Here is a 19864-nt window from a genome sequence, read left to right as displayed (position 1 = left end):
AGTCTCCTTGTTGCATCATACGGGTAATCGTTTGTTGGTTGAGAGCCAGCTTCCATCTAGGTTTTGAACATAATTATAAAAGTACCATCCTTGAGGGATTTAGTTGCTGAGTCTTAAGATCGATACATATATTGTCTAATTGGGAAAGATGTCCCTATCTGGGTTTAGTACTCTCATTTTGGCCTAAAATAACAGATGATCCCCGCCCCCCCCCCCCCCTCCTCTTATTCTTTGAAAGTGTTCGCATATTATATCCCAGAAAACCTTCACCCTGGAAACCATCAAATCACCAATCCTTAAAGAGCGTTATGAAAGAACACAAACAAGTTAAGTTTGTGATGAAACAGAATGAGAAATTCATTCAAAAGTTGATTTGTGCTAAGAGGAGGACCTTTACCGAACAACTCTCTTTCCCTTTATTCATATTCCATTCCACAGAAAATGCAGGATCCATGGAGTCACTTAATTTTCCTATCACTCTCCAATTCCCATCCAAGATTCGAAGGGGTAGATGACAAAATGAGGAAGAGAAAGCGGAAACATTTGAGAGTTGTAGAGAAAATGTAAAGCTGGAGGATATGCTTGAATCACCGTCTATACTTGTTCGCCATTTAGCTCGTAGATTTGCGCAGGTTTCACATCATTCATCTTCAAAGAGTCTCCATTACTGTGACAGTTAGTAGCCGCTTTTCCGTTGTTTTTCCTGTATATTGCATATAAGATCAGCTGCATTGCTCCAAGCACGCTTCCGCAGCCATTAGGCACCTGCACACATGCCAAAGATTTATATCCTGAATACATGTTGAAAATTTTGAACAGGAAGGATTATTGGAGTCAAAGAATTTAGTTACCGTGACAAATGGATCATGACCGAGAAGCCCATAGATGAACCATGATGTTCCACATAGGAACACAAATAGCGAGAGAAGAAATGGCATGTACTCGACACTTTTTGTTTTGATCACAAGTCTCTGCAGAAAACGAGATCATTCAGAAACTTCTGATGGATTTTGCATAATTAGGTTTATAAATTTACATGAATGCAGATTTCGTATCACATAAATGAACGAATCAATCTGTAGCCAACATAGACCAAACACTGAAACATGTCTATGGGCTTAGGTGTCGATTTATTCATATGAACTCGTTTTATAATGTCAAGGTACTAACAAGTTTGCATGATTGATTAGCATAAAGATTACAAGTGTAATAATCCAAAAAATATTTGTTTAAAATTTACTAAAGACATCCAAATTGATGTCATCAGTTCAGTTTATTTTGAAATATTGATGCAACCAGAACGGAGCTAGTGGATCAGTAATCATTATCAGATAACTGACCATGAACTCATCATTACTATTTAATGTTTTGAGAGGAAGAACTTGTTACCATGATAGACAACGGAGAGGCATACATGCATATGGAGAAGATTGCAGCTGCGATGCCGCAGAAGAGCTTCCTCGCCTGACCATGAAGAGCAAGCGTCGAGATGAGGGCAACCAAAGTGAATATAGAGGTCACCAGGGCAAGGAGTCCTATAATCTTTTCCCTAACCTTCTTCGGTGCAAATATGAGAAATATCAGCACGTATATTGCCTCTATAAGGGCACCCGTGCCATTGATTGTTGATACAAGTAGGTTATCCGGTGAAATGAATGGAAGGCCATACCTTCAAAAACATTAAAAGTGTCACGTTATTCATATATCGTGGCCAAAACCTACCAATATGTACGCATACATTCAGGTAGATCTAGAAATGCCACAGACGGGGACGTTCTTCGTAGAGATCTAGAACTGGCTTACCAAGCAGATAAGAGACAGTTGAGCATGGTCATGTTGTAGGGAATCCCTGAGAATACCTCAGTCGATTTTCTCTTTATAATTCTTCGGAAAGTCACACTGAAAAGATAAATATTTGGAATTAAACTTAGGACTGCAATTCATTAAGAAGAGGATTCTGTGGAAATTATCATCTCTTGAGAAACTGACATTTTAAGAAATTTAGGATGCGGCAACACAGTATAACATCTCCTACAAATTTTAATTTTCTTGACAAATTTCGCAATCAGAATGGATTAAAAAAAATCGAAAACAAGGTTACGGAGCATCAGGAGATTAAGTTTTAACTTCAAAGATAATTACTTTTCTTTTTTAGCAGTAATGAATTTCTCTTGAAAATTAAAAGAATTGATGATTTAATAAAAAAGTTTTGGGGTGAGAGAGGCTCGAACTCTCGACCTCAGGATAACTCAAATTTAGCTATGAGACCTACGCGCTAGCCAACTGCGCCACCACCCCCTTTGTTGGGCATTTACTTTCTCCCCTTGATGTTATTATCGCAATCACTATATGTAAATCCATCTCAATAAACTGCTGAATCAAATAAAATTTGAAAAAGAATAATGAAATTATAACGAGGAAGAACAGGAAACTATTAAGGAAAAAAAAGGAAAAAGAAACAAGAAGCAGCTATCGTAACATATATATACGCTTACATGGGCGACAGGAAGAGAAACAGAGCAGTAGCGTTCCCTGTCAACAACAAAATCCATTCACAAAAACCATGCCGGAATACAATTATCAGTTTCCAACAATTACACCCGAAAGAAAAAGAAAAACAACAGATTAAAAAAAATTAACCTACCAAAAATCCCGAAAACAAAATGCAGAACATCCTTCATCTCTGAAGAAGAAGAAGAAAGAAGAAGAAACAGAGAACCCAAATGACAGTGGGAATAAACAAAGCTTCCCACTCCAAATTAAACAAAGAAGGAAATCTCTGCTTCTCTTGGCCTGAATCTGGTTCTGTGCTGGAATATATAGAGTAAGATGGAGAGAGAAAAAGGGGGAAGACTGTTTTGGAGTTATTGGATTCCCATACGTCAACGTTGGTAACTACGTAGTACTAAGTGTGCTGCTGTGAGTGAAATGCAAAGGCATGGGAGAGAGAAATTAGTAGCTATTTATATCGGGAACTACGAGATTATTTGATGTTTTCGGTGAAATATCTGATCGTACATGTGAACGGGTGGGGTTATTGTGGGGGCCACACCCACGTGGGTGTGAATTTGTGTCTTGCGGCCACCACACTGGGTTTCTCGGGCGCACGCGAGCGGGTTATCCAAGCGGGCGCGGATTGTTTCCCAATCCGCCACCACACCCACGTGGGTTTCTCGGGCGCACGCGAGCGGGTTATCCAAGCGGGCGCGGATTGTTTCCCAATCCGTTTTGGATCGGTGTTCGGGTATAAATACCTGACAGTCTCTTCTAGGGTTTTGTGTGGGAGATAAAAATAGAGGGTTAGTCGGTTGTTAAGAGAAGAAATAGAGGGTTTAAGCGGCGGCTAAAGAGATCTAGATCTGAGATCTTGAGGAGAGAAAAAGAGAGAGATTGGAGGGATTTTACAAAAGAGAGGTCAATTTCTTTTGGGTAAAAATCAAAGCTTCTTCTTTGGGATTTCTCATTCATTGTGGAATCTTCCCTCCCCCTTCCCCGTGGACGTAGACATGTTTGCCGAACCACGTAAATCTCGTGTTTTTATATTTTTTTTCTGGGTGTTGACTATTGCTTGTAGGTCCCCTCGACAAGTCAGACCTAGAAATGATGAGAGGAAAAACGTATATTTTACTTTGTTGAGATATTTCACTTTCTATTCTTGTTTCCTTAGTGAAACAGAAATAAAGAGGTTGACTTAAACTTTTGTGACAACAAAAGCCAGGGCTTTCTCTCGAGTTATATCGCTTCCGCGGCGTGAGGACGTGCCTCTATGCCCAACAATTGGTATCAGAGCTGTTATTGAGATTGGGAGTGGTGTAGCTTCTGGTTTGAGGTGGTGCTCGGTAATTTTTTAAGAGAAGCGGATTTATTAATACAAGCGGATGATGGCGCCAACTAGCAAAACAGTTAAAGTTAGAAAGTACGAGATCGAAAAGTTTGATGGGAAGAATGATTTTTCCTATTGGAGGATGCAGATAAAAAACTCGTTGATTTCGCAAAAATTGCACAAGGCTTTGGCTGGAAAAGAGAAGAAGCATAAGGACATGTCTGATGATGATTGGGAGGAGTTGGATCTGAAAGCACGGGCGTCGATTATCCTTTGTCTTGAAAGGGATATACCTTTCTTTGTAGATGGAGAGGAAACGGTTGCGGACGTGTGGTCAAAGTTAAAAAGCACCTTCATGATGAAGAGTCTAATAAACCATATCTATTTAAAATTCAAATTGTATACTTACAAGATGGAAGAAGACTCATCAATCCGGGAATACATCAACAAGTTTGATAGGATCATATCAGACTTAAAGGACATAGACGTGACAGTTGAAGACAAGGATCAGGTGCTTCTACTATTTCTATCTCTTCCAAAGTCTTATAAGAACCTGGTGCAAACACTGATGCTTATGGGAGATAATTTAACGATGGATGAGACTAGAACAGCGCTTCTAGAGGATGACCTTCGGAAGATTGCAACAAGCGACATGACTACTGGTGGTAGCAAAGAACAAGCACATGGATTGTTTGCTAGAGGAAGGAGCAATGAGCGAGGAAAAGGTAAGGGAGGAAAGTCTAGATCTAAATCAAGACCTCTTGCGATAAGAGAGTGTTTCAAATGCGGTGAAGTTAGACGTTTCAAGGTCGACTGTCCAAATAAGAGAGTAGGTGGGAAGAATAACAACAACAAGACTGAGAGGGGAGAAGACAAGGAAGAAGCGAGCTATGTTTTAGAGGAAGGGAACGAGAAGGAATGCTATGTATTCACGGGTGGCAACGATATCTCCCGAAAGTGGATTCTTGATTTAGGTTTCTGTTACCATATGTGCCCAAATAGGAAGTGGTTTACTACCTACAAAAGCATTAATGGTGGAACCATATTGATAGTGAATAACCATGCTTGTAAAATAGTGGGGCTAGGTAATATCAAGATCAAGATGCATGATGGAGTGGTCCGAACATTGACGGATGTGAGGCACGTTCCCGACTTACGAAAGAATCTTATCTCAGTTGGTACATTGGACTCCGATGGTTGTAGGATTGTTACAGAAAACGGAGTGAAGAAGGTTGTTTGGGGTTCCTTTGTAGTGATGAAGGTTGTTAGTCACGGTAATTTATACACTCTCTCAGGAACGACAACGACGGGAGATGCAGCGGTTGTAACTGAAGAAAGTGGTCGAGACCCATGTGAGCACACACTGTTATGACATAAGTGGTTTGGGCACATGTCAGAGAAGGTTCTAGTTCTGCTTGGTAAGAAGGGTCTACTGAAGAATCTAAAGAAACCTTACATGGATTTTTACGAGGATTGTATGTACGGAAAGGCGCATAAGGTCCAGTTTGTGAGAAGCAAGTCTAAAAGCAGGAGGATACTAAATTATGTGTACACGGATGTTTGGGGTCCGGCTTAAACAACTTTCAAAGCGGGTTCCAGATATTTTGTCTCGTTCATAGATGATTATACGAGGTATGCTTGGATTTATTTTCTAAAGTATAAGAATGAGGTATTCAAGACATTCAAGAAGTGAAAGGCAATGGTTGAGAACAGGACAGGGAAGAAATTAAAGACACTAAGATCTGATAATAGTACAGAATACACAGATGATGCATTCAAGGAATTCTATGATCATGAGGGCATTGTTCGACATTGGATAGTCAGGTCAACATCACAGTAGAACGAGGTCGCGGAGAAACTGAACCGAACATTGCGGGAGAAAACAATGAGTATGCGATCTTATGCTGGATTGGGCAAGGAATGGTGGGCAGAAGCGATGGCTACAGCTTGTTATATTATGAACTGTTCTCCACATTCTACATTGGATGGTGATACACCCTATAGTGTATGGTCAGGGGAGCATGCAAATTATGAGAGGCTCCAGATTTTCGGGTGTACCGCCTATTATCACATCAATGAGGGAAAGCTTGATGCGAGGCCAAGAATGTTATATTCTTGGGATATGCAAAGGGTGTAAAAGGCTATCGTCTTTGGTGTACAGAAGATTCGAAGTTTGTGATCAGCAGGGATGTTACCTTTGATGAGAAATCTATGATTGTAAGGCACCCAAGGATGATGGTGTTGGGACTATTGGGACTTCAAAGTCCCAGGTTATTGAGATAGAATCTAAAGACCAGCGAGGTTCTAGTCATGTTCAAGTGGGAAATCAGGTAGATGATGGGCTTGAGAAGGAGGAGGTTCAGCATGAGAATACACAAGCACTACAACAACACCAGCTCGAGGATAGTTTGGCTTTCACTAAGCCAAGGTAAGCATACAAGCAGGCACTGAAGCTGGGGGCTGATCAACCCTTGAAGCACTATGGGTAGGTTAATTTGGTGGAATACGCACTCTCGGTGGAGGATGATGAGTCGGTCTCCTTCAAGGAAGCTATTCAGTATAGAGATAGTGAGAGTTGGTTGGCTACGATGACGGAGGAGATGGAATCTCTTCGGAAGAACCAAACATGGGAGGTGGTCCCATGGCCCGTAGGAAGAAAAGCTATTAGTTGTAAGTGGGTGTATAAGAGAAAGGAAGATCCTTCAGAGCTCGGTGGTAAAAGGTACAATATGAGGCTAGTGGCTAAAGGGTTTGCACAAAGAGAGGGTGTGGATTATGATAAGATATTTTCCCTGGTGGTGAAACACACTTCTATTAGGGTGCTATTGAGTATTGTTGCTCATGATGACCCTGAGCTGAAAAACCTTGATGTAAAGACAACCTTCTTGCGCAGAGACTTGGATAAAGAGATCTACATGCATCAACATGAGAGCTACAAGGTTGAGGATAAGGAGAATCATGTGTGTGTTTGTTGGAAAATTTGTAATAAGAAAATGATGAAAGAATCGTATTTGATTTTATTCTCTCTAAATGCTTAGAAAAAGAATGTTTACAACTCTCTCAAACTTAATTATAATTCGAATTTCCTGATTACAAAAGAGAAGAGAATCGATGGAGATCCTCCCCTTTGTTTAATTTTGGGTTCTTCACGGTGGCGATGGAGTGCCTCCCTCGAATGCCCGCGTCGAGTTTGCTCTCCGTTGACGATCTGACATTTTGCTTCACTGGAATGGTTGATTCTTCTTGATTGATATCAAGAATAACTTGCGTAGCAAGTTTAAAATTAACTCTTGACGAGTTAATAACTCAGAGCGAGTTTTAGAAGAACTTACAGAGCAAGTTTTGAACTCTGATCGAGTTAAAGAACTCTGAACGAGTTTAAAAGAACTTGCAAAACAAGTTTTGAATTCTGATCGAGTTGAGAAGAACTCTTAGAAAGAGTTCACAAGCCAAGCCGAGTAATCTCAAAGGCTTCCATAAAAGCCTTCCAAGATGATTTAAGAGTTTTTTTAAGTTGCTGATCTCCAAAGCTCCAAGAAGATCTGAAGAAGCTGAGCCGATCTCACAAAAATCAGATCCGAAAGATGATCTTCAGATCCAGAAGATGATTGTTGAGATCCAATCTGTCAAAAAGCCAGTGATCCAAAAAGAGAGACCTGAACTCAGTTGAGTTTAGCCATATTTATAGGGGGATTAAGGGGTGTAATTGCCCCCTTAATCCGCTCCTAAGTGGGGCGGAAATCCCTCTAATCATGGGGGAAAATGGTTTTTGGAACCGTTCAGCTCGAGCTTGAACGAGTCAAACACCAAAAATGGCGTTCTGAGCCCAAACTCTGCGTTTTAGACCTGAAATGCAGAGTTAGGCGTTTCCAGTTGGCTCAAAACGCAGTGGTCACACCGCTTTAAGAGTCTGAGACGCAAGAATGAACTCTACATTTGGATCTGGAACGCAGAGTTAGGTTTTGCATTTTGGGATGAAAGCACAGTAATGAAGGCTACGTTTGGATCTAGAACGCAATGATGAACCCTGCGTTTTGGGCTGAAAAGCAGCAGTGAGCTCTGCGTTTGGATCTGGAATGCAACAACGAACCCTGTGTTTTGGATTGAAAACACAATGGTGAGCTCTGCGTTTGGATCTGAAACTCTGTGTTTTGACTCTGGGATGTAGAGACGAGCCTCAGACGGGCTTGGTGAGCTTTAGTCTAAGTTCAATGTTCCGACGAAGTCAAGTCTTGTAGACGGACTTCAGAACATAACTTGCTGTGAAGAACAGGTCATAACTTTCAAACCGTAAGTCAGAATTGAATGAATTATATATAAAAATAGGCTATCTCAACGAGACGGAGCCAACCAAACCTCCAAAGGGGGTTTGCGTCATTCGTTTTGCCAAATTCCCTCCGGTTTGAGAGATATCTGCGTTTTGATTTGAAGAGACCATCAATTTGTAGTCTCTTTTGCTAGATCGTTGCAAAGATCGTCACCTTGTAACCTTCGTCTTGGCTCCTTGAAAATATAAGAGTTGTTAGATTGTCACTCCCGATGTTGATTGTGAAGGCTGTTGAATAGAGCTTTCATCAGTTATTGTGAAGGTCATCAGATTGTAACCTTTATCGATCTACGTGAAAGTCTTTAAATTATAGCCTTCTGAAAGCCGTCAAATTATAACTTCCATCATCAGTTATTTGATAGGGATAAGCTATATGTAGTAATTTTTAAATAACCTACAGAACCCCCTCCAAAGTTTTAGAAAGTTCACGGTTGACTGAGACGAATTTTTGGAATACTTTGGATCTTAACTCTGATCTTGGAGCTGTTGATTCCTTGTCACAAAGGAGTTGTTCTCTGCACCTGCTTGAAAGACATCTTGGTTGAAGGGATTTGCCACGCAGGACCTGTGTGAGGATGAGCTTTGAAGAGAAACTGTAGTGACGGTACAAGTTACTCATGAGCAGAAGCCCTCAAACGTCACGTCACAGCTCACATCCATTCAGCTGATGGGCCCGTGAACATTCATAGGATTTTTAGCAAACCCTCAGCTATTAACGGATTTGATAAACCTTTGCCGACTACCGTTTGAGTCGGGCTAGTATGTGGATTATCTCAGTCTGTTTCATATGTAACGTTATGCTAAAGAAATGAACTCTCTTAGACTTAGTGCTATAATTTTAAATACATAGACTTTATCGTTTTCATGGAAAAAGACTAGTCGGCAACGCGTGGCTTATCTCTAATTAGAGATCGAGATAAAATCCCCCAGACATGGATTATGGTTCCCTTTTTGTGGTAAAAGACTAACTGGCAATGCGTGTTAGCCGTAGACTTATCTCTAATTAGGGATTGAGATAAAGTCCCACATGCATGAAAGATATGGATTTTTAGTGCTACGATGTTGAATACGTAGACTTGGTCATTTTCGCGGAAATGAACCACCCGGTAGCATATGTTAGATGCATGCTTATCTCTGTTTAGGGGTCGAGATAAATTTCCCCAATCATAAATCCTGGTGTCTTTTTCACGTTAAAAGATTAATCAGCAACGCGTGTTAGGCGTAGACTTATCTCTGTTTAGGAGTCGAGATAAAATTCCCCGTGCATAAAAGGCATGGATTTTTTATGCTACGATTCTTAATACGTAGACTTTTGTCATTGTTTCTTTCTGTGTTATGTTTTCACTTGAAATACTAAAAGAAAGTTAGAAGTACCAGAGGTGTAGTATTAACTTAGCATGAATTTTCACTTAGAGTAAAATTCTAAAATTTTCTTGGTTATCACTAAGATAATTCCAAAAAATCTTTAATCCGTTGGAGATTTTATAATGAAAACTTGCTATTATTATTGAAAAAAGGATTAACAAGTTTATTGGGGGGTTTGACTGTTAGAGGTGTGATGTTAACCTAACAGTATTTTATGGCTCTATCGCTCTATTGAAGAGAGTCGATAAGTTGGTTTGGTCGTCAGAGGTGTGATGTTAACTTGACTGGTTTGTGGACCTATCGCTCTATTGAAGAGAGTCGATAAGTGGATTTTGTCATCAGATGTGTGATGTTAACTTGACAGGTTTGTGGGTCTATCACTCTGTTGAAGAGAGTCGATAAGTTGATTGTATCGTCAGAGGTATGATGTTAACTTGACGGATTTGTGGACCTATCGCTCTATTGGAGAGAGTCAATAACTTGATTTTGTCAGAAGTGTGATATTAACGTGACAGGAATGTATTGTGATTGGAGTAACTTTGTGGACTTATCATCCTATTGACGAGGATTAATAAGTGGATTGTCAGAGGTGTATTGTTAATGTGACAAATTGGGAGTGATGTAAACTGAATTCATACTCCGTGGGGGTGATGATCATCAGAAGTATAATGTTCACTCGATGATGTGAAAGATTCATTACTCTTAATATAGTGGATTCCAAATAACCAACCCCCAGTCTTGATTAAAACTTAACAGGGGAAGAAAAAGAGGGGTAGACATGGCATATTACCTTGTGGGTCACTATCCATCAAGTCAGAATAGAGACCCATCACCTGGTCGGCTACTATCTGACGAGTTTGACTATCAGATGTAACTATTAACGTGATAGTTTTGGTAGACCCGCCATCCTACTAAAGAGGATTGGTAGGAGAATTTGGAAAAAATAGACTATCAGAGGTGATCATTAACGTGATAGTTTTAGTGGACCCGTCATCCTACTTGAAGAGGATTGGTGGAGGAATTTGGAGGAAATGGACTATCAGATATGTATTGTTAACTTGATAGTTTTAGCGGATTTCATGGTTGATAGAGGTATTCTATTGAACATGTCAACTCAGAAAAATTTATTACTCATAATCTAATGAACTACAAATAAACCAACCCCCAGTCTTGAACAAGTGCAGGGGGAAAATGATAGACATGACACATCGCCTAGTGGGCCACTATCTAACGAGTTTGACTATCAGAGGTAACTGTTAACGTGATAGTTTTGGTAGACCCGCCATCTTACTAAAGAGGATTGACTTCAGTGGCTGTAGTATCTTCTCCTTCTGACTGAGAAGATTGGTCTTGGTCCTATTGCTTAGGTTGATCCTGCATACTTTGTTCTTCAGCTTTGATCCTGGCAATAATATTTTGAGCATGTTCGCCTTGAGAGATTAGTTATCTCCAGGAACGACATTCTGCAACCCGCATTTGTGCTAGAAGGTCGGTCTGCAAGTTATGTCGACATGTCTCCACTAAGGTAGACTGTGTCATACCTGACGAACATCAAAGAGCCATGCTTCGGAACCTCTTGACGAAGACTTTGATGGACTCCCTCTTCTTCTGCTTAGTGGCGAGAAGGGTATGGATAGAGACTTATGTATCCTCTTCAAAGAATCTTGATAGGAAGAGTCTCTCTAGATTCGCCCACTTTTGGATACATCTCGCAGGCAGTTTCCTGAACCATTCAAAGGCAACTCTATTGAGGGTGCCAATGAACAATCGAGATAGTATGACATTGTTTGATATAATATTCCCAGTCTGTGACTTGAAATGATAGATATGTTGGTTCGGTAATCCCGTGCCATCAAAAGTTTGTAGTGTCGGGACCTCAAATTTTGGAGGATAAGGGGCTGTATCCCATTCGGCAGGATAGGGCCTGGAAACTCCCTCGTCTTGGAGCTCACTTCTGTTAGCAATGGTATTGAGGTGTGCTTCCAATTCTTTTATTTTAGCTGATTGAGGATTCTGCTCATTCTCGGCTTCTTTCTCTTCTTCAGATGAAGAGACTATGTGATGAGCTTCTTGATCAGAGTTGTGACTCAGCTTTTTAGAAATTGGCTCTATTGGCAATGATCTGAGCCATCATATCCCGAAGTTGATTAATGGTTTCCTACTATGCTTGGAGCATGGCCTCCTGCTCAGCAACCCTCTTTGAAAGATCTTCAGAATTTTCTACCATGTGGGTGAAGCTCTCATGCCCAACGAAAGAGCTTGATAATTGGGACTCTGCAATGGCTGAGTGTTCATCCTCGGAATTTTTTCATCTGGCAAATCTTCGATAGTTAACCGGGGGAATGGCTCCCGTTTGAGTCCGAGTATATTGATAAATTTCATCGGACCTATTCAGGAGGTGTTTCAAGATAGGAGACTGATCTTTCTCTGATTCATCAGAGCTAGAGACTAATGATCTCCCTCTGCCGACCATGTTAGAAGTGATTCTAAGGTATTCATCCTTTAAAGTCTTCTTCCTGTGAGAACGTCGTTGGTTATTGAGCAAAGTGACGTTCGTTGGTCGGTTAAACATTAACAAATTGACTGTGCATGAGCAACACTGGTTTCCCGAGAGAATCTTAGAAATCAGTCGTTTGTATTGGTATGAACGAACGACTCTTTGCATCGGTCTTTCTCTTGATAGTAATTCCCACAAGTTGGAGACTTAGGATGAACCTCTCATAGAGCGTGAGGGTAGAGATGGAACCCCCTGTCCGTTAGTGGATGGGACTGGTTCTTGGCAAACATGAATTTTAAATTTATGTTGATCTTTTTGAACACGACGAATCACATCATGTTCCGAACAAGGAACACGAGGGTCGTGTTTAGCTTGATTAATGCAAGACTAAAGTCTACATTTTGGTGATGAAACACAGTCCTAAGATCTATGTTTTGCTGATGAAACACAGTCTTAGAGTCTATGTTTTGGTTCTAAAACGCATGCCTGAGAGTTGCGTTCTGTTTGAATAACGCTCTCTTGTGAGCTGCGTTTTGTTTGAATAACATGCTCTTGAGAGCTATGTTTAATTTTTATATGAAGCTCTTGTTTAGGCTCATGAACGTGTGTCTCATGTTTCATAGCAGAAACGCAGAGCTCAGAGTTGCATTTTAGCTCGTGTTGGTTGAGAGATCGGCTTTCTCGGAGTTGTGCTCGCCGTCGAGATCTTCTCCTTCGTCGAGCGGTGTTCTTCTTAGCCTGTTTTAAGGCCTTTGCAGTGATGTCTTCGGTGTTGACAGAGTTAGCCATCGCGATGGGCCTTTCGTGACCCGATACCCGTCGCTTTAGCACTGATGCAGAACCTTCAACTCGGTGGACGAGTTTGGCAGAAGCTGAACCCACTCCTTTGGAGGAGGGGCTATTCGAGCACTCTTGCTAAAGGAGAAGGCTTCCTTTGGCATAGGAGCAATAGTTGGAGCTTTAGTCTCCTTAGAGACTTTTCGGATCTTACACATAGCCTTGGGCATAAGGGATCCGGAGGAAAGGGCTTCCTCATACTTGGCTTGATCGAACTTGATGATCAGAGTTTACGGTCGTTCCAGCGAGCTTGGTATTGGATTGCGGCACCACTTCTTCATCAGTGAAAAACCTAGTCCCCAATGGAGTCGACATCTTTTATTTGTTGGAAAATTTATAATAAGAAAATGATGAAAGAATTATATTTGATTTTATTCTCTCTAACTACTTAGAAAATGAATGTATATAACTCTCTCAAACTTAATTACAATTCGAATTTCTTGATTACAAAAAAGAAGAGAATCGACGGAGATCCTCCCCTTTGTTTAATTCTGAGTTCTTCACGGTGGCGATGGAGTGCCTTCCTCGAATGCTCGCGTCTAGTTTGCTCTCTGTTAATGATCTGACGTTTTGCTTCACTGAAATGATTGATTCCTCATGATTGATATCGAGGATAACTTGTGTGGCAAGTTTAAAATTAACTCTTGACGAGTTAATAAATCAGAGCGAGTTTTAGAAGAACTTGCAGAGCAAGTTTTGAACTCTGATCGAGTTAAAGAACTCTGAACGAGTTTAGCAGAACTTGCAAAGCAAGTTTTGAACTCTGATCGAGTTGAGAAGAACTCTTAGAAAGAGTTCACAAGCCAGGCCGACTAATCTCAAAGGCTTCCATAAAAGCCTTCCAAGATGATTCAAGAGTTTCTTCAAGTTGCTGATCTCCAAAGCTCCAAGAAGATCTAAAGAAGCTGAGCCGATCTCCTAAAAGTCATTTCCGAAAGATGATCTCAATATCCAAAAGATGATTGCCAAGATCCGATCTGCTAAAAGCCAATGATCCAAAAAGAGAGACCTGAACTCAGTTGAGTTTACCCATTATAGGCAATAAAAATTGTATTTAATCCCTATCAGAGAAGTTCAGAATAAGACTGCTAAAACCTCACCCGAAATAGCAAAAAGAAAAAAAACGCTGATATCTCTCAAACCGGAAGGAATTTAGCGAAATAGATAGGAACAAACCAAACCCTATGGGGTTGGTTTGGTCAGCTTTGTCTCGTCGAGATAGTCGATTTTCATATATAATTCGTCCAATTCCGACTTACGGTTTAAAAGTTATGGCCTATTCTTCGAAGCATGTTCAATAGCTCGCCTAAAGGCTGAAGCTCACCTGTAAAGGCTGAAGCTTGACTGCAAGGAAGTCCGTCTGCAAGGATAGAGCTCACCTAGCAGCATAGAAGCTCGCCTGAGTGAGATTCGCATGCACAACTCGCCTGCACAGCTTCGCCTGCACAACCTCGCCTGCACAGCCTCGCCTACATATTGAACCAAGCTCGCCTGAAGGCCTAGGTCGCCTGATAGCTCGAAGCTAGTCTGTTTGGTTGACTCGCCAGCACGAAGGTTCGAGCTCGCCTGAAGACCAAGATCGCCTGACAGCCTGCACCTTGCCTGCGCGGACTATGCTCGCCTAACAACTAGAAACCCACCAGCATTGTCAGCCACCTACTTGGAGTATGGGAATAGTCACATCAGTGGTCAAATCCCACAAATCAAGGGAGAAAGCATGTCGCTCCTCACCTAGCAAGAATAGGGTGGCTGACAGGACCCCTTAAGTGGTCGCATCCCACAGGTAGGGCGGCTGGCTCCCTCACCCCTACTAGTGGTCAAATTCCACAAATCAAGGGATGAACCATACCATCCCTTGCCTATTTAAAGCCACTTTTAGCTAACGTGAAAAAGGGGAATTAGCTGCTGCTTGCTTGGCTGGCTAATCTTACAAAGGTTGAACATTGGCTCACTTGCTAAAGGCTCCCTCATTTGAAGAGACTCGTCTGAACTCTCAGACTTGAGACTCTCAAGCTCTTTGCAGACTCTTGCATAGTAGCTCTTTGCAGACTCGTCTAAACTCTCAAACTTGAGGCTCTTAGACTCTTTGCAAGTTCTTGCATGGTAGCTCTCTCCAAGCAGTCAGCCAACCAGCACAAGCCTCTGTTTGGCCTTAGTTGATCGAACTCACCCAATCAAGCTTCTACTGCGTATTGAAGCTCACCAGCAACCTCAATCGAATCGTCCAAGGGAAGCAAACTCAGTGTGAGAACTGAACGAGACATCCTATCGCTACCGAAGTCCCCACGTTAAACAAGGAGTACATTCCCTCCTCTTTTATTATAATTTTGATTCATTAGTTTGTAATAAACTACTCTTATCAATATAAACGATACCCCCATTTTGGGAAATCAAAATTTACATCATACACCCATATTTATAGGGGGGTTAAGGGGTGTAACTGCCCCCTTAATCGGTTCCTAAGTAGGGCAGAAATCCCTCCAATCGTGGGGAAAACAGTTTTGGGAACCGTTCAGCTTGAGCTTGAACGAGTCAAATGTCGCAAATGGCAATCTGGGCCCGAACTCTACGTTTTAGACCTGAAACGTAGAGTTGGGCATTTTCAGTTGGCTCAAAACGAAGTGGTCGCACTGCTTTAAGAGTCTAAGATGCAAGAATGAACTCTGCATTTGGATCTGGAACGTAAAGTTAGGTTCTGTGTTTTGGGCTAAAAACACAATAATGAAAGCTGCATTTGGATCTAGAATGTAGCGATGAATCCTGCTTTTTGGGCTAAAAATACAGCAGTGAGCTCTGCGTTTGGATCTGGAATGCAGCGACAAACCCTGCGTTTTAGACTAAAAACACAGCAGTGAGCTCTACGTTTGGATCTGGAACTCTACGTTTTGACTTTAGGATGTAGAGACGACCCTTAGGCGGGTTTGGCGAGCTTTAGGCTAAGTCCAATGTTCTGACGATGTAAGGACCGCGAATTTTGATACTAGTTAAAATAATTTTCTGATATTTTAAAATATTTAATTATTATTTTTAAAAGAGTATTTATATTTTTCTCGAATTTCTATAATTTTCTATGATTTAAAGTTTAAATTTTATATTTATTTAAATGATTTAAATATTTATAAACTTATTTAGTGCAGTAAAAATTTCTAGAATTAATCTATTGTATTATCGATACTATTACGTATTATTTTAAATATTATGTTGTATTATTGTTACTATTACATATTATTTCGTATATTATATTGTATTATTAATTATGTAGTATTTGTATAATTTGTTATATTATTTTTACTGTTGTATATTATCAGCCGTATTAGTATAACTGATATGTTTTACTGTGTATAAAATTATTCCATAATTATTTGATTTTAAATGTAAGTAAAAATATTTTTATTATTAATTATTCTCGTTTAATTGTATAATATGTATATATTTCGACTATTTCGTTTCAACTGTTCTAATAGCATAACATGTACGTTTTTAATTATATATAATTATTATGTAATTAGTTTAATTTTTAAGTACCCAAAATAATTTATTTTAATTATTTTAATCATTAACCCTAACCCTAATATACCCTATATATATATACACTTTATTTTTGTTTTTTTTTCTTTTTCCTGTTCACATCAGCCGCCTTATACTCTCTCTCTCTCTCTCTCTCTCTCTCTCTCTCTCTCTCTCTCTCTCTCTCTTCTCTCTCTCTCTCTCTCTTCCTCTCTCTCTCTCTCTCTCTCCTTCTTCTTCTTCTCCCTCCAACCTCACGCAAAACACACAGCGCCGCCCCTAGCCTATGTCGCCCAAGCCATCTCCTTTCCCCGTGAGCCTCCTCCTCCGAGACCACCGCCTCGCCCACCGCCTCGCCCACCTAGCACCGCCTCACCCCAGCCACCACCCTCAGTTGACCTTCCATGACCTCGCCCCGCCACCCGCTGGTTCCCCTGCCCTTGCCGCAGCTTCATCGTTGTCAGTGACGCCACCGCTCGCGCCTCCGCCTCCTTCAACTCGAATCAGACCTAACGTCCAGCACTCGCTCTATTGTGCCGCTCCTGACTTCCGGCGAACTCCCCGACCACCACCAGGCCGCCAAACATGCCTCGACTCGCGGCCACCTCCAGCCCTCTCCCAACGCCTATCTCCTCTCCCCGACGCCAACCAAGCTCTCCTCACACGCTGGCGCCCCCTGAACACCGAGATCCTCGGCCAGCCACATCGTCGGACACAAGCCGCTACCCGTGACGTCGCTTGAACCCGCGCTCAGTCGTGCTCCTCCTCCACTTGCCGACGACTCGTTCGACAGCCCCTACACCACCATCAACCTCCGCGCAGCCGCTTGTCGCCGTCGCCTCACTCGTAGCCTCTCGCGTCAGCGTCGACTCGTTCGACGAAACCCCTAGGCAAGATCTCACTACTCTTTGACTGGTCTTTACAATTTTGTTATACTGTTAATTAAGTATATGCAAGATCCCGTTACTCAGCTTGTCGTTCTTTACATTTTCAGATCTATTATGAGTTGTATGTATATATTAGTTGTAATATAATTACCTACATGGATTGTTTGATGAAGAATATTAAAATATATTATAGTAATATAATAAATAGAATTTTCAGAATAATTATAAGGAATTAAAAAAATTTAGTTCGACAAAAGAATTATTTTTAGATAATTATAATAATTTAAAAGAATTTATTTTGGAAAATGAATTAGTTTAGATTAATTGTTAAGCGAAATAATTTAAAATGAATTAATTTTAGAAAAATATTATTTTCTGAATTATGTAGATGTTGTTTATGATTTATAATTCTTATTTTTTGATTATCTGATATGCTATGATATTATTGCACATGATTAGTTGCATTGATTGTTCCATGTTATAATTGAGAATAATTAGGAGTTTATGACTATTGTGACCTGTATGACACAGTTAGGATTTAGAACCTCGTGTGTAGTTGACCTAGAATTACTAGAAATAGGGTGAGAAGTCTTGGTCCATGTGAGTGGTTGTGATTGTTGATGTATATTCCAGGCTTGCACCGGTGAAGTTTGTGTAGTCACCGGGGTGGGTCTGAGGAGTTGAGATATTGTGATTGTGGTTGTATTCCGGGCTCACGCCGGTGAAGTTTGTGTAGTCACCGGGGTGGGTCTGAGGAGCCGAGATATTATGATTGTGGTTGTTTTTCAGGCTCGCGCCAATGCCTTGTGTCGGCCTGGGGTAGGTCTGAGATGCGGTGATATCGAGATTATTGATTATTTTCCAAGCTCGAGGAGTAGTGATATTGCGATTGTTGATTATTTGAGATGAGTGATGGGATGGTTAGTTACATGACCTCGATTCTTGGCTAAGTATGATTCTTGTGAGATGTTACTTCTTTTCATACATAGATCGGGATTAATATTTAATTATCTATAATTTAGGACATATGGTATATACATGAGGGTTTCCTTGTTTGGATTATTTCTCTCGACGTACTACGTCTCTTGTTGTAGATTTTTAAGTATTAATTTCATCTAGTGTATGACCTTGTTACTTTGATGATTAGTTTGATCGCTAGCTGCATGATCTCGTTACCTGATCAATTCTAGATGCTTTATGTTATCATGATTTAGTAGTGTTTTCATGTTGATTTGTGGATTTCAATTGTACGTTCTTTTGTTGTTTCTTTTATCGTATCGTTTTTCGCATTGGATTTTCGTTCGTTCTATTTTCTTTGTAGGGTCGGGTCTTGCCGTGTGCCATGCACCCTGACGTACACCTGTTTTCTCTGGTGTACGTCAGACTTTGAGGAAGAACAGGTTCAGCCGGAGCCAGAGGATTCTCAACAGGAGTGCCTTATAGACGGAGCAGAAGAAAGAGTCGAAACCTATTCTTTGATGGTTCCATTTTACTTTTGTAGTTCTTTCTTTTTCCATTGATCGATGTATTTTTGTATCTCTCCAATATTCATTTGTTCTGTTGTTGTAATAAGGGTATGTTTGACTCATATTTTATGTCTGGGATGATTTACCATTGATGATATGTCTATTTTTTATTCTGGGTTGTCTTTATATTCTAGCTATTGTGATCGGGGACCTGTAACTTCGCATTGTATTTATTTCTAGACGCTTAGCATATTGGATTGAGAAGAAAAGAAGGAAAAAAATGATAGTGTATATTTCTTCTCAATCTAATACGTCGCGGGCTTGTTCACGTTCCGATTCCCGGGTATTTTGAGAAGCGGGGCGTGATAGGTTTTAGTGGTGACCCATGCAGATCACGGTTCCGATCACGATCCCGAGTCTTCACTAGTAAGAATATAGTGGACAACTTAGATGCATATCATATTCCATCCGTGAGACTATTTTTGATTCCTTATCCTATTTCCTTGACAGATTTCGTTTCGTTTCTATCTTATCACTTTTGACTCCGTAACTTCCCACTGTTTCTTGTTTCTTGTCTCGTCGATTTGCGAGTACCCACTCTTGTTCCATATCTCTGTCCTTGGGTTTAATTCCGGGACGGTATTTGTTTTAAGGGGGGTAGAATGTAAGGACCGCGAATTTTGATACTAGTTAAAATAATTTTTTAATATTTTAAAATATTTAATTATTATTTTTAAAAGAGTATTTATATTTTTCTTGAATTTCTATAATTTTCTATGATTTAAAGTTTAAATTTTATATTTATTTAAATGATTTAAATATTTATAAATTTATTTAGTGCAGTAAAAATTTCTAGAATTAATCTGTTGTATTATCGATACTATTACGTATTATTTTAAATAATACGTTGTATTATTGTTACTATTACGTATTATTTCGTATATTATATTGTATTATTAATTACGTATTATTTATATAATTTGTTCTATTATTTTTACTGTTGTATATTATCAGCCGTATTAGTATACTTGATATGCTTTACTGTGTATAAAATTATTTCATAATTATTTAATTTTAAATGTAAGTAAAAATATTTTTATTATTAATTATTCTTGTTTAATTGTATAATATGTGTATATTTTGACTATTACTTTT

At 40.1% G+C, this 19864-nt stretch overlaps 1 protein-coding gene and 1 non-coding gene across 4 annotated transcripts; both read right to left on the bottom strand.

The window, feature by feature from the left end:
- LOC109832087 (bidirectional sugar transporter SWEET1a-like) lies at positions 343-2821 on the bottom strand. Of its 3 annotated transcripts, XM_020399532.1 has the most exons (7): positions 2645-2821; positions 2496-2532; positions 1804-1899; positions 1555-1669; positions 1390-1464; positions 852-971; positions 343-765 (listed from the first exon to the last, which is right to left on the bottom strand). In XM_020399532.1, exons 1-7 carry the CDS (start codon positions 2679-2681, stop codon positions 595-597), a joined length of 651 nt encoding a protein of 216 aa, XP_020255121.1. In that variant the 5' UTR covers positions 2682-2821; the 3' UTR covers positions 343-594. The 3 variants fall into 3 exon arrangements, with proteins under 3 accessions (XP_020255121.1, XP_020255120.1, XP_020255122.1); XM_020399531.1 differs by having other exon boundaries at positions 1390-1669; positions 2645-2819; XM_020399533.1 differs by lacking the exons at positions 2496-2532; positions 2645-2821 and adding an exon at positions 2239-2463 and having other exon boundaries at positions 1390-1669.
- Positions 2211-2298, bottom strand: TRNAM-CAU. Its single transcript is given in 2 exon segments — positions 2211-2246; positions 2261-2298. It is a non-coding gene; the product is annotated as a tRNA-Met (tRNA).

This window comes from Asparagus officinalis, chromosome 3 (assembly GCF_001876935.1).
Source record: "Asparagus officinalis chromosome 3, Aspof.V1, whole genome shotgun sequence".
Lineage (NCBI taxonomy): Eukaryota > Viridiplantae > Streptophyta > Magnoliopsida > Asparagales > Asparagaceae > Asparagus > Asparagus officinalis.
Note: the sequence above shows the minus strand (reverse complement) of the source record. Positions and strands in the feature narration are given on the sequence as shown.